Source organism: Cydia strobilella, chromosome 3, assembly GCF_947568885.1.
Source record: "Cydia strobilella chromosome 3, ilCydStro3.1, whole genome shotgun sequence".
NCBI lineage: Eukaryota > Metazoa > Arthropoda > Insecta > Lepidoptera > Tortricidae > Cydia > Cydia strobilella.
The window spans coordinates 11111822-11123941 of NC_086043.1; the positions used below are offsets into that span (position 1 = coordinate 11111822).

General features: G+C 34.6%; 1 protein-coding gene across 2 annotated transcripts in view; it reads right to left on the bottom strand.

Annotated features, from left to right (window-relative positions):
• LOC134755838 (band 4.1-like protein 4) overlaps positions 1 to 12120 on the bottom strand; it is a 79572-nt gene that overhangs the window by 24064 nt on the left and 43388 nt on the right. For both annotated transcript variants that reach the window (XM_063692456.1, XM_063692455.1), the window contains exon 5: positions 6991 to 7088. In XM_063692456.1, coding sequence (XP_063548526.1) covers positions 6991 to 7088 — 98 coding nt within the window. The remainder of the gene's footprint in view (positions 1 to 6990; positions 7089 to 12120) is intronic.

The following is a 12120-nucleotide window of genomic DNA, read 5'->3' on the forward strand; positions in this document are numbered from 1 at the left end:
AGAAATGTTGGATGTATTTGAATCTGTGCCGTGTCCCACAGATACATGCTGGTGGCTCGGATTATAATTTTGGATCTTAGCCAGCCCATTACTACATAAAGGGATCTGTCCCACCGGTCAGCGATGGCTTCACCGAGATGTTTCATGAATGTGGACATTTGCGGAGCGAAGACTCCATCGATGGATGTGACGAGCGAGGGGAGTGAAAGTTGCGTGACGCTTTTCACAGGCGTTCGAGTAATATTTTATTTTTTTCTCTTCTTCGGCGAATTTTAGAACTGATGCTACCGGACGTGAGATATAAGAGAGAGCGTCGGCGTGGTAAACAATCGTACGCTACAATCGCCTATCGGTAAGCGATTATGAAATGATCGTGGCAACTCCATAATACCGCAACATGATACTCGTATAAGTATGTAACTGATCTCAGGCAGCAGTATATTAAGGTGACCCTAGTATAATGTAGCTTGTAGTAGATTACCTACTTTGCTGTTAATTTCTATTATCTTTCTGATCTGCTATATTATTATGTAATCTGTGGCATAAAGGTCGAGATTAGATGCAAACGACGCCACTGCTGATGGCTCATTTACCTCTTGAATAACGCATCCGCGCTGTTGTTTACGGCACTTACGCCTAAATGGGACGAGATAAAAAATTCGCCCTTTGAAAAATTGGATTGGGATGAACGAGCTACAGAGCTGTTATTAATATCAGGTACGGATAAACGTTTTATGATTTTGAGGAAACCTTAGATGTCAGCTTTAGGCGGATTTAGAAACCATGCGAGAATGATGGTACTTATACAACGTAAAAACTCAAATCGTGTATTTTAATCTCAAGTGAACTTGACAATAAAGAACTAATGATAGGTACTAAACAAATCTCATGAATAAATCTAAATACGAGTAGTATGTTTGTTTGTGTACAATCAGTAAATTGCATTCTGTAATTTGATATTGTAATAATAATTATAGTAAATCGGAATAGTTACTCAAATAGAGAACACGCGTCAGTTTGCAAGATTGTTGTAACTTGTAAATACATAGGTTGTCAATGCGAAACTATGTAAAGATTAACTAAGTTTATTTTACTATAGTTTATCATGTAAAGCAGGGTTTCATAACTTATTTGACGGAGATCCACTTTGTATTTTGTTTTACGCAGCCCCAAAATTATTTACTGAGTTACTCTACCATTATTACGGAACAAAAACTGCCATCCTTGCCCGTTTGACTTATATTTGATAGGGGCTTTGAGTATGGGCTACCCTAATAACCTAAGTTGGTATCAAATTATTTATAATCGGTTTTGAATTGGCTCTTGGATTTAATCCTTTTGCCCTTTCAGCCTGTTAAGCTACCATAATTAATTGTATTGAGAGTAATGCGAGAGTATTATAGTGAGATTACATTCACAGAATACTGGAACTGCAATCTTGACGTTTATTCGAAATTGAAGTGTGCAATAACGTTACATTTATAGATCGAATAACACTAAACAATAGTACTTATCCGCCCACCACAATCATCTACACTTATGGACTAATTTAGAGGAACCCAAAAAAAAAAGTTTTATTAGTAATTTTGAAATTACTTTAGGTGCTGTAATCCAGTAAACCCTTTAAACCCTTTTTTGCGTTTCTCTAAATTTGTGCATGACTATATATTGTAGTTTGTGGGGTGTAGATTTAATAGTATACACAAAAATCGCAGATTTAGACTCAGTTAATTTGTTACCAATGGGGTTTTTTAAATTTCCAGGTACATATTTTTTTATTTCAAACTACTCGTTTCAAAGACATAATTTCAAAGACAAAAGATATGTTAAACGTGGTTATACTGTCTAACTTATCGATAAAATTTAATATGAACAATTAAAATAAACCTTTAAACCAAATATTAACCACGATAAGTTCACGCTAGACTTTCAAGTTTACAAAAGATAATACAAGTGTTCAGGCTTCGTGCTAAATTTATGACTTGAAACTTTGTAAAGGATGACTTAAGGGCATGACTAGTTTAATAAAATTTAAGACAATAATTTCACGTTCACAATCCACGAACGAAAATCATGCCTAGTATTTTATTAATTTCCTATGTAGGTTTGTGCTTTGTGCCAAATCAGAGACCAATTAATAGTTAATCATATAATCATTTACCTAAAGTCAGTTGATTAAAATTTAATGCACCAAAATAAATAAGTCGGGGTGAATATAAGATTGATGAACACACAAAAAACAAAACAAAACTAAAGCAACGTAAAATAGTTTAAAATTCCCAAGATAATGGCTATCCCGAGCGTTGTTGTGGCTTGAGCCTTATCTCGCCAGAGCACTCGCTCAAAGAATGGCTTTTACCAGGTTCACTGCGAAACAGGTCATTTTGACCCTGTACTGGACTTTCGCCTGGTGCGGCGACCGAAATACGTAACATCCCCCTGGTGCGGAGGCGATAATGTTGTGATATTTTAATTGTTTTATATAATCAAGTATACATCTATAGTTGTCATTTAACATTCTACCCGTTATAATATAAATTAATTAACAGGTCACGTAAGACCAGAATAAAACTTTTGCTATTCAGTGCGGAACAGGGCCTATATGACCTGTTGTGTACGGCCTTGTATAGCACTGCAGATTAGGGCAGTGCGCATTAGTGTTGTTACTCTGTTATCAATACACACGTTTGTATATTATGATTTTAGTGACCAAATGACTGCATATTATTCGATCTTAAAAAGAGGATTAAAATGATACAGAAAATTAATGATGAGCATTTTATTTGGGACTTGTAAACGCCTGAGTTGTATACAATGCAGCCCCTTAGTAAAACTGGGAATTTGCATCACTTTACTGAGTCGTTAGTGTAGTCATTGACAAGATTCCTTCAAAGACGAAAACAATCTTATATACAAAAATGCATACAAAATTAAAATTGCCTTAAAAATATATACCTAATAAAAAAAATGAATAAATTGAATCGATATATTTGTTTGTATATCTTTCCCATCACTACTGAATCATCGACACTTTTACCTGTGCCCGTCCTGGCTGTGCGTTACAAGTCAATTCTGACCTGTTAATTAATTCGTCTATAAAAGCTTAACCAACAGTCATCAACTTCGGCGAAGGTAATATAAGGTAGATTAGTTATTAGACTAAACATTGTCATAATTAAATTTAATAAGTATATATTTAGTAAAAATATTTTAGGTAAAATAAAAACCCTTTCGTACAGGCTGTATTTGACTTGTACCGCACAGCGAGAAAGGCGAGTTCACAAAATGCAGCTTCGCAGTGGACGTGTTAACTATCATCCATCCCGGAGGCGCATTCTGATTGTAGTAACAGGTTAATATGTGTACGCTCTTACACCTTAGACAATAAAGTCGTGTTCACATATTTTTGAGCCACTTGTCTGGATCGATATTTTTGCCTTCGACGTACTTCATTAACAACTGCACATGATATACAATTTACAAATTTAGTTAGATATATTTACACCCGATGCCAAAAGTATGGAAACAACGTTGTTTTCTTTGTTGTATATATTTGTAAACTAAGACTTACATTAGGCAAACCCAAAAGATTTAAAATACACGCTTAATATCAAAACATCCTAAAATATTGTCAAAAAGCTAAAAAATAAAGTAGGAAATAGTTACATAATTATACCTACTCTTTAATTACATGACAAAATGTTGAATTGGCAACTATCACAGCCAGAGTAATTTACTTTTAAAATGTTCTATTAATATTTTTACCAAATTGTCAATGAGTAGTATAAAATCCATCGCATAATTAAAAGATCACACTTTTCTAATGAACTACATGCTTGTTTCTATACTTTTGGCCTGGGGTGTACATGTACAAACTCTAGGACTCCAAGATGAAATATATTTTTGGATAAACGATGCACCTAAGGCCCAAGATACAATTGTAAGTTTTACTTACGTCAGTAGGGACACAGCTATGGTACAGAAAGAGATGAATATCGTTATCTCATTCTAACAAATAGCTTTGTCCCTACTTACGTAAGTAAAACTTACAAGTGTATCTCAGGCCTAAGTTAATAAATTGTCTTGAAAAGTACTGTTAACAAAAAACGGACTGACAACAGGGGGCGTTCTTGAGTGGATCAACTTTTTTGTTGTTATTCTGTCCCGTCATCCAGGCGACAATATTAGCATAGTTTGTTGGAAGAAATGTTATACTTACCTTCTACGTTCTACTGATATGTTAAGTAAGATGAGCCATTATGGAAAGGGCTTGTATGTAACTATAAAAATATATGTTTGGTTATTTTAAATATCATAAAACTAAGGTCGTGAGAGTGACCCAGGCGATCGTAACCATGGCAACGAGTGACAAGAAAAAGTTGATTCACTTATTATAAACATTACGAATACGAAACCCTCAATTGATAGGTAATACTATGAGACAAATTATAACAATTTCATAAAACATAAGAAAACATAAGTTTATGAATTCATAATTCAATGTAAGTACCTTTTAAAATTGTATATGAATTGTAATTGAATTGCATATTGAATTGTATGTTAAATTGTATGTTAAATTGCATATTAAATTGCTTTGTAACTTTTAAATTATCAGTTATTTCATAAAAACAATTATATTGTTCATCATTTAAATTGCTATTAAATTAAATAGAAATTCCGAGCATGTATCATGCGTGAAAATAACACAAATTAAGTAGGTTCAGTATAAATCACGATTAATCTGCTAACTCCTCCGTGAGCCCTGCACGTAAAATCCACAACAATAGATCACATTTCTCAAAGCAAATGGAGTAGTTTTCCATTTACAGTGAGAGCTGCACAATCAGGTTAATAAAATAGTTGTGCTCTTAGGTGAAATGGTAAATGACTGGTGTCGACACTGGGGCTCGGTGTCAGGGTTATCAGGCTACTGTATTATTCTCGACGTATCAAAAATGTTATCAAGGAAGCGGCGTGAATACAGAAATAATAGGAGTATTTTTTTATGTGGAGAAGAAAGTAGATGTTTTTAAACTTTTTACGGTAAGTATTTGTTAGACAAGCTTTGTAAGACAAGGTATCCTTTGAAAGATGTATTATGTATCGTATTTTTTTAACCTGTAGTCAAACTTTTTTTACACATAAAATAATCATAAACGAATGAGAACAATGTAGAAAAATGTATTAATTAAATTGTAAAATCTTTAGCGCTAAACCATAATAGCGTCAAAAATGCGTATCAAAAAGATATTTTTCAATCCGTATTATATGGAATTTCCGTTTGTTTTTCTCGAATACATGTGCCATCAAAGTTTGGAATTAACTCAATGATAGTTAATGAGTGCATCAATGTATACAAAATATCTGGGAGACCGAGCTTTGCTCGGAAAACATATAAAAACTCAGAAATGCGCGTTTTCCCAGACATCAGACCTAGCTAGATCGATTTTTCGCCCCCGAAAACCCCCATATAGCAAATTTCGTCAAAATCTTTAGAGCCGTTTCCGAGATCCCCGAAATATATATATATATATATATATATACAAGAATGGCTCGTTTAAAGGTATAAAATACAAGCATTTTAATTATCTAATATTCCGAGTCTATTCCCGGGAACATCACAAGTGTCAACACTAATTCACTGTACCTATCTCCCTAAAAGCAAAGAGGATAAAATAGGATAGAGCGGTACTGTCATAGTAAATTTTGTAACCACAGTAATTTCACTGCCATCTATCGACACACGATTAAAACTAAAAACAAAAGTATCAAAAAGTGTATTCATATACCTATGGATAAATGTTTCTTTTTATTTGCAATATTTGCATTAATTATTTTTATATTATTTTAACCCATGTTCTTTCACTCATATGCGTTAAAATTGTTAAATAACAAACGAAACCGTCAACGCCATCTATACGAGAGTAGGCCAAAGGTAGTGGCGCCATCTGATCGAGAATCAAATTTTCTTGATTTTCGAGGCACGTTTTTTCCTTAGACTGTATCCATCTATTACAGAGTTATACCTATCTTTGCTAAAAGTAAAACCAATTCAACTCGGCTAAGCGCAACTATAATAGTAATAAAATATCCATACAAAAACTATTGCATTTTATCAGGATTTTACAAATTCGTGCCTTCTGATAACCCTACCCGAAGAATCGGCATGTTACTGACCGAGCGAGCTTTGTAACCCAAGCACGGCCCACGTCTTTATACGGCTACTACTACTCCCGCCCAGGGAACTCTAATTCGCACCAGGATTTTTACACGCCTTGAGATAGGTACTAGGATTATGACTTTAGTCCATTTCGCTTATTGGTCTCAAAGGAGAAACAACGGTATACTTATTCTGTGTGAAGAACAAATGGATATTGCCGGGAATGCCGTGCCGTGATATGTGCCGTGTAGTTTCAAGAGAGTTTGGTCAATAACAGTGTTTTCGCTTCCATTTCTGACGTTATTGCAAAATTGAATGTTGTTTTCTATCTTGTATTGTGTATCTCGTACCAACTTTCTACTCGAGTTAAATTGCGTAACAATTATTAAAAATAAAATAAATAAAATAAATTATTTGTAAATTATTTTAATTTATTTCATATTTGTTAGTATGTAATGTTTGACGATCATGATAAGAAGATAAGCATAATTTTGACATTGATGCAAATTTGTAGTGTAATTTTTATCCAGAAATAAATAAATCTAAATCTATGCCGAATGGGTCATTGAAAAGTACATATAAATGAATACCTACCTATCAAGTGTGGCTACCATCAGTTAGGCAATGACATGAACGCTATCGAGAACGTAACTTACTTTCTATGCATCTCGTGATCTCGCTCGTACTCGCATATTAGTATGAGCGAGATGTATAGAAAGTTAATTACGTCGACTTTAGCGTTTATGTCAGTTTTGTTTTGACACTGTCCAGTGACTCAGTGTATTTTATCGGCAACGTGTGTTTATTAATATAAGTGTAATTGTACTCACATTGTAGCACAAAGGCTGCCAGCTCGGCGGCGAGGTCGAAGTTGACGGGCAGCCGGCCGCGGAGCACGTCTTGCTTCACTTGCAGAAACAACTGGTACCTGCCCAACACACACACATACACATACTCGTACATTACACAACTAATGCTATTTGTTTGTCTGGCAAGGGTGGTGCCCAGGGATGTGGTGAGGACTTGCTATTTTGCCACTATGTACTCGATCCTCCAATACGGCGCGGAGCTGTGGGGCCGCGCTGCCGAATGGAAGGCGTGTCTTCCGAATGCAAAAAAGAGCCGTGCGAGCGATTGTGCAGGTAGGACAAAGTATATCTGCAAAACCACACTTTAAGGACCTCCACATACTCACGCTGCCCTCTGTGGTGATATACCAAGTGGCTGTCTATGTGCGGTCACCTTAATGAATACGCGAGAGGAGCTGACGTCCACGGTCGTAACTTGCGGAATGCCCACAGACTCCTGGGTGTTAAGCATAGGTTAACCAAGTCAGCGAAACTAACCCACGTGATGGGGCCGACTGTGTACAACCGACTGCCGAGTCATGTCACGAATGCGTCGTCATTAACGAGCTTTAAAATGCACCTGAAACGATGGCTTATCGAGCAGACTTTTTATAGCTTTAATGAGTTTATGGAGTACGAAATAAGTTCCTAATCATAGATTTAATTTATTCTAATTTTTATACTATTAATATTATTATGTAAAATGTTTATAATATTATTAAATTTTGTAAATAATTTATAATATTGTGACATGTAATACGAATTATTATGAATAAATATACGAATATGAATATGTTTGGCATGACATATGCAGTGGAACCTCGTTAACTCGAAACTTGATAAGAAAAAATCAAATGCCATTCCCTTCCCTCAAAGCTAAAGATCTATTTATTACATCTATTGTCAAGTAGCAGTACTGATAATTCCGCTACTTGACGCTAGATGTCGACTACGAAAATAATGGTCGTTTTAGTAACAAAACTGATGTATGGAGTGAGCACTCTATGTCTACTTAATTCTCTTTGGTGCTATCGAGGTTCCACTGTACAACTTATACCTAAACGTTTTAACCGAACACAAATATTATAATTGTAACTTATTGTGACTTTTAGAACTTAGGACAGGACACATCAAAGGTAGAGAGCTCAACCTAATAAATACTACACAAAATAGTCACCATCCCTTCTTCGGCTGTTCAGTAAATAGTACCTACCTACGGCTGCCATTTATAAATGAAAAGGTGGATGTAATAATAAAATGAAATAAGATTTATCTCAAAGAAAAATGCATAGAAAGTTACGCTTGGAATGCTTGTTAAAGTTGCCTCGAGATAATTAAATGAGGAATAGAATTTATTTGTAACTCATTTTCTCCTCCTGGTATTGCGCTTAGTAAAAAAACCGGCCAAGTGCGAGTCGGACTCGCGTTCCAAGGGTTCCGTACATTACACAAATTAAACAATGTATTTTTTATGTGAAACGTGCGTGAAATGTCTTTAATAAACCCGTAGGGGTTGGATCAAAAACTAAATAATTAAGTCCGACTCACGCTTGACTGCACATTTCTAATAGGTTTTCCTGTGATCTATAGGTAAAGATCTATTTTGCGTATTTTTTCCAAAATTTTAGACCCAGTAGTTTCGGAGATAAAGCCCCCCCCCCCCCCTTTATCTATATATGCTCATTTTTTGCTTATTTTCGTGAATAACTTCTAAATTGTTTATCCTAAAATTATAAAAAAATATATTTGAGATTATCACAATGAGCTCTTTCATTTGATATGTAACACGATATAGTTTGAAAAACTTTTTTATTAATTTTTTCATTTACCCCCAAAAGTGGCCCCCATGTTTCAAATTAATTTGTATACGTTACATGTCCGTCTTTGGATCTCAAACTTACATATAAATACCAAATTTCAACATAATTGGTCCAGAAGTTTCCGAGAAAATAGGCAGTGACAGACGGACAGACAGACGCACTAGTGATCCTATAAGGTTTCTGTTTTTTCCTTTTGAGGTACGGAACCCTAAAAAAGATCTAAGGGAATACAACTCTTAATGCCAGATTAAATATTAAAAGAGCATTACTGTAAAAATGCTCTAGCTTTAAATGTGGCTCTTATCTAAAGCATGTACAAGAAGATGTTTCACCGTAACCGGAGGCGGCGGACGTCGTAATAACGAAATTTTAATAAAACATTTTAATTCCCGTAGCAAGCCTACGTGGAAATAAAATATAATGAATACTTTCAAATATTCCACTTAACTGCCTTCAATTGTGCCATTGTTGAGAGTAAAACTTTTGAGGTAAAAGAGAAACCAACAATTGGAACCCTACCTAAAAAAATACAAATGAGAAAAATAAATTAACAGTCCACGTTCTAACGACAAATTAAAACGGAAACTCCGTTTTATGCATTATTATTAAATTAGAAGTTTTTTATTTTATTTAGCGTTTCGATAAAGCCTTTGTTGAGCGGGGGTTTACGAGGCTCACAAGTTATTGCGCACCCGCATTGTAATTTATGTCATAAAATTTTGCAGTCACCAATAAAACTACGGTTGTTAAAGTAGATGGCACGTTAGTGTTTCATGTGTGCACTTAAACTCAAGTTACTTAAACTCAAGTTACTTAAACTCAAATCTTCATCATCATCATAACTTAAGAGCTTTGTCGGTCAATCATTCATCAAATCATTTCTTTCTTGTGCCAGTCTCTTAAATTTCCTCATACGACGCATTATTTTTTATTTCACTGAGATAAGTAATTCTAGGCTGTCCTTCTTCTCTTGTCTTTTCAATCCTGCATTCCAGGATGTTTATTAAATAGTTATCATTGTCATGCCGTATCAAGTGTCCTATCATCTTGTCTCTCCTATTTCTTATTGTTTTTAATAAGCATCGCTTTTCTCTTATCATACTCAGAACCTCTTCATTCGTCTTCCTTATAAGTTTTATATATTAATGAGATGTTTGTTGCTATTGTTAAAAACAGTGTAGGTATTATTTTATTATGAGCACATCGGGTGCGTATATTAAAAAAAATTAAAGGAATTTTATTTCTGAGTTAGTAGACCATTATAGAAATAATCACTCATCAGAATTTATACTGTGGGTACCTAATTCACATTTTAAAATCGTTATTTCCAAAAGATTGTACTTGCGTGATTACTTAAGACGGTTTTTTTGAATGAATTTAATAGAATTTACGCACATTTTTAGTTAATATTTATTATTTTTATCAGGAGCACATGTGGCTCATGGTTGTTGCGAAGCGGAACGGTTGTCATGCGTGGTTTTCCCATGACGTAATTCCTAAGCAGAGCTACGCATGTGGAGTATGTGGACGTGGGAGCGATCCCTCTTTCGTGTGCGCTATCTATCTGGCTCTATAACTGTTTGGTTTATGGATTCAGTGAGCCCACGTCACACTACTCAATGTCTGCTTACATTTGGTTGTTCTACCGATAGAGTTAACCGAGAGTTAAGTCTTGATTACGAGTGTTCGTAAGTATGTTTTCAACGAAAACTCACTCACATAAAATTACACATTTTAAAATAGCTACTTTTAACTTATTCGCTATTATTGTATAACGAGGCATAATATTGTTATTGCTTATACTTAATTTATTAAAGTCTACTTACTACAACAAAGTTTGTTTTAGAGCCATCAACTACTAACATTTAGAGACAAAATAAAAGCTGTACATAAGGACAGATTTCATAGTAAAATCCCTACAAGTAGTGACCTTTCAGAATAACACGAAGTAAGTAAGTACCTATATAGTTTTAGTAATAACCGAGGGTCCGAGGTGATGGCAAAGTGCTGAGTAGCGTGAAGCGCAGATGTCTTTTATAGTTTCGATCCCAGCCGCGAGCCGCGCTGCCACATATTATTATCAGCGTACGAATAAATCCCCGTACGTTATGTTAGGTAAATGGGCATTTGTAAAATCTCGTTTTATTTTCTCGTGTTTAAGACAGAATAAGTATTTAATTGATTTTATGTACCTATCCATGTGACACATATGTGTTGTGACTTGTGATACAATGTGAATTAAGACTAGTTTATTTATCTCGTTAAATTGTTGAGGCATCACTATCACTACATAGTATAAAACAAAGTCGCTTTCCGCTGTCTGTATGTCTGTCCCTATGTATGATTAGATCTTTAAAACTACGGAACGGATTGTGATGCGGTTTTTAATAGATAGTGATTCAAGAGGAAGGTTTACATGTATAATTTGTAAAGGTTTTGTGCAAATTAGTTGAACTACCCGTTCAAAGCCGGGGCGGGTCGCTAGTAGTAAATAAAATATTTGTGCATTTTATTAAAGTACATAATACACCGGCAACATGTGTTCATTTTATTGATACATAAATGGAAAGCATTACGAAAGGTAAAATAAATATAGCCACCGCATTAAATATTAATGTATACTCCTGTCATTTATTATTCAAAAGCACGTTAGCGGTTTGGCCGGCCGTTTTATAATAACCGAAATATATATACAATATACGGGATGAGGTCAGTGGTACAAGACGACTCCGCAAACTGGTTTTACATTCACGCTTACAGTTACTATAAGAAAACTAAATATATATTTTTATGCAAACATAAAATAATCGTAAACAAATGAGAACAATGTAGATTTTTTAATGAAACTGTTAAAACTTTACGCGCTAAACCATAGCCACGTCAAAAATGCGTAAATTTAAGTATTTCCGTTTTGCCATTTATATTTTTTTGTTATGAAGCTCTTTGGGCTTTTGTTCGTTAATTAATAACGTATAAAAGTATTTTGTCTATGCAATAAAATAATATGAAACTTTTAAACTAGCAGCTAAAGGTCAACATTGTAAAAATGTCTTATATTATGTTCTGTGAGGCTTTTGGGGTTTAACGAGACCCTGAGCGGGGAAGTTGAAAGGGCTGACGTATATTTCAAACTTTTTTTAAAACCATGTTTAATGTAGGTGTACATACTTACCTTATAAGTAAAGGCCACCAAAATAAGCTTGATCTAAAATTCACAAGCATTGATTAATTGTTAATTTATCTGCGGGCGCATTGTAGAATTTTCCGTTAGACAAAGATGGAATTAATTATA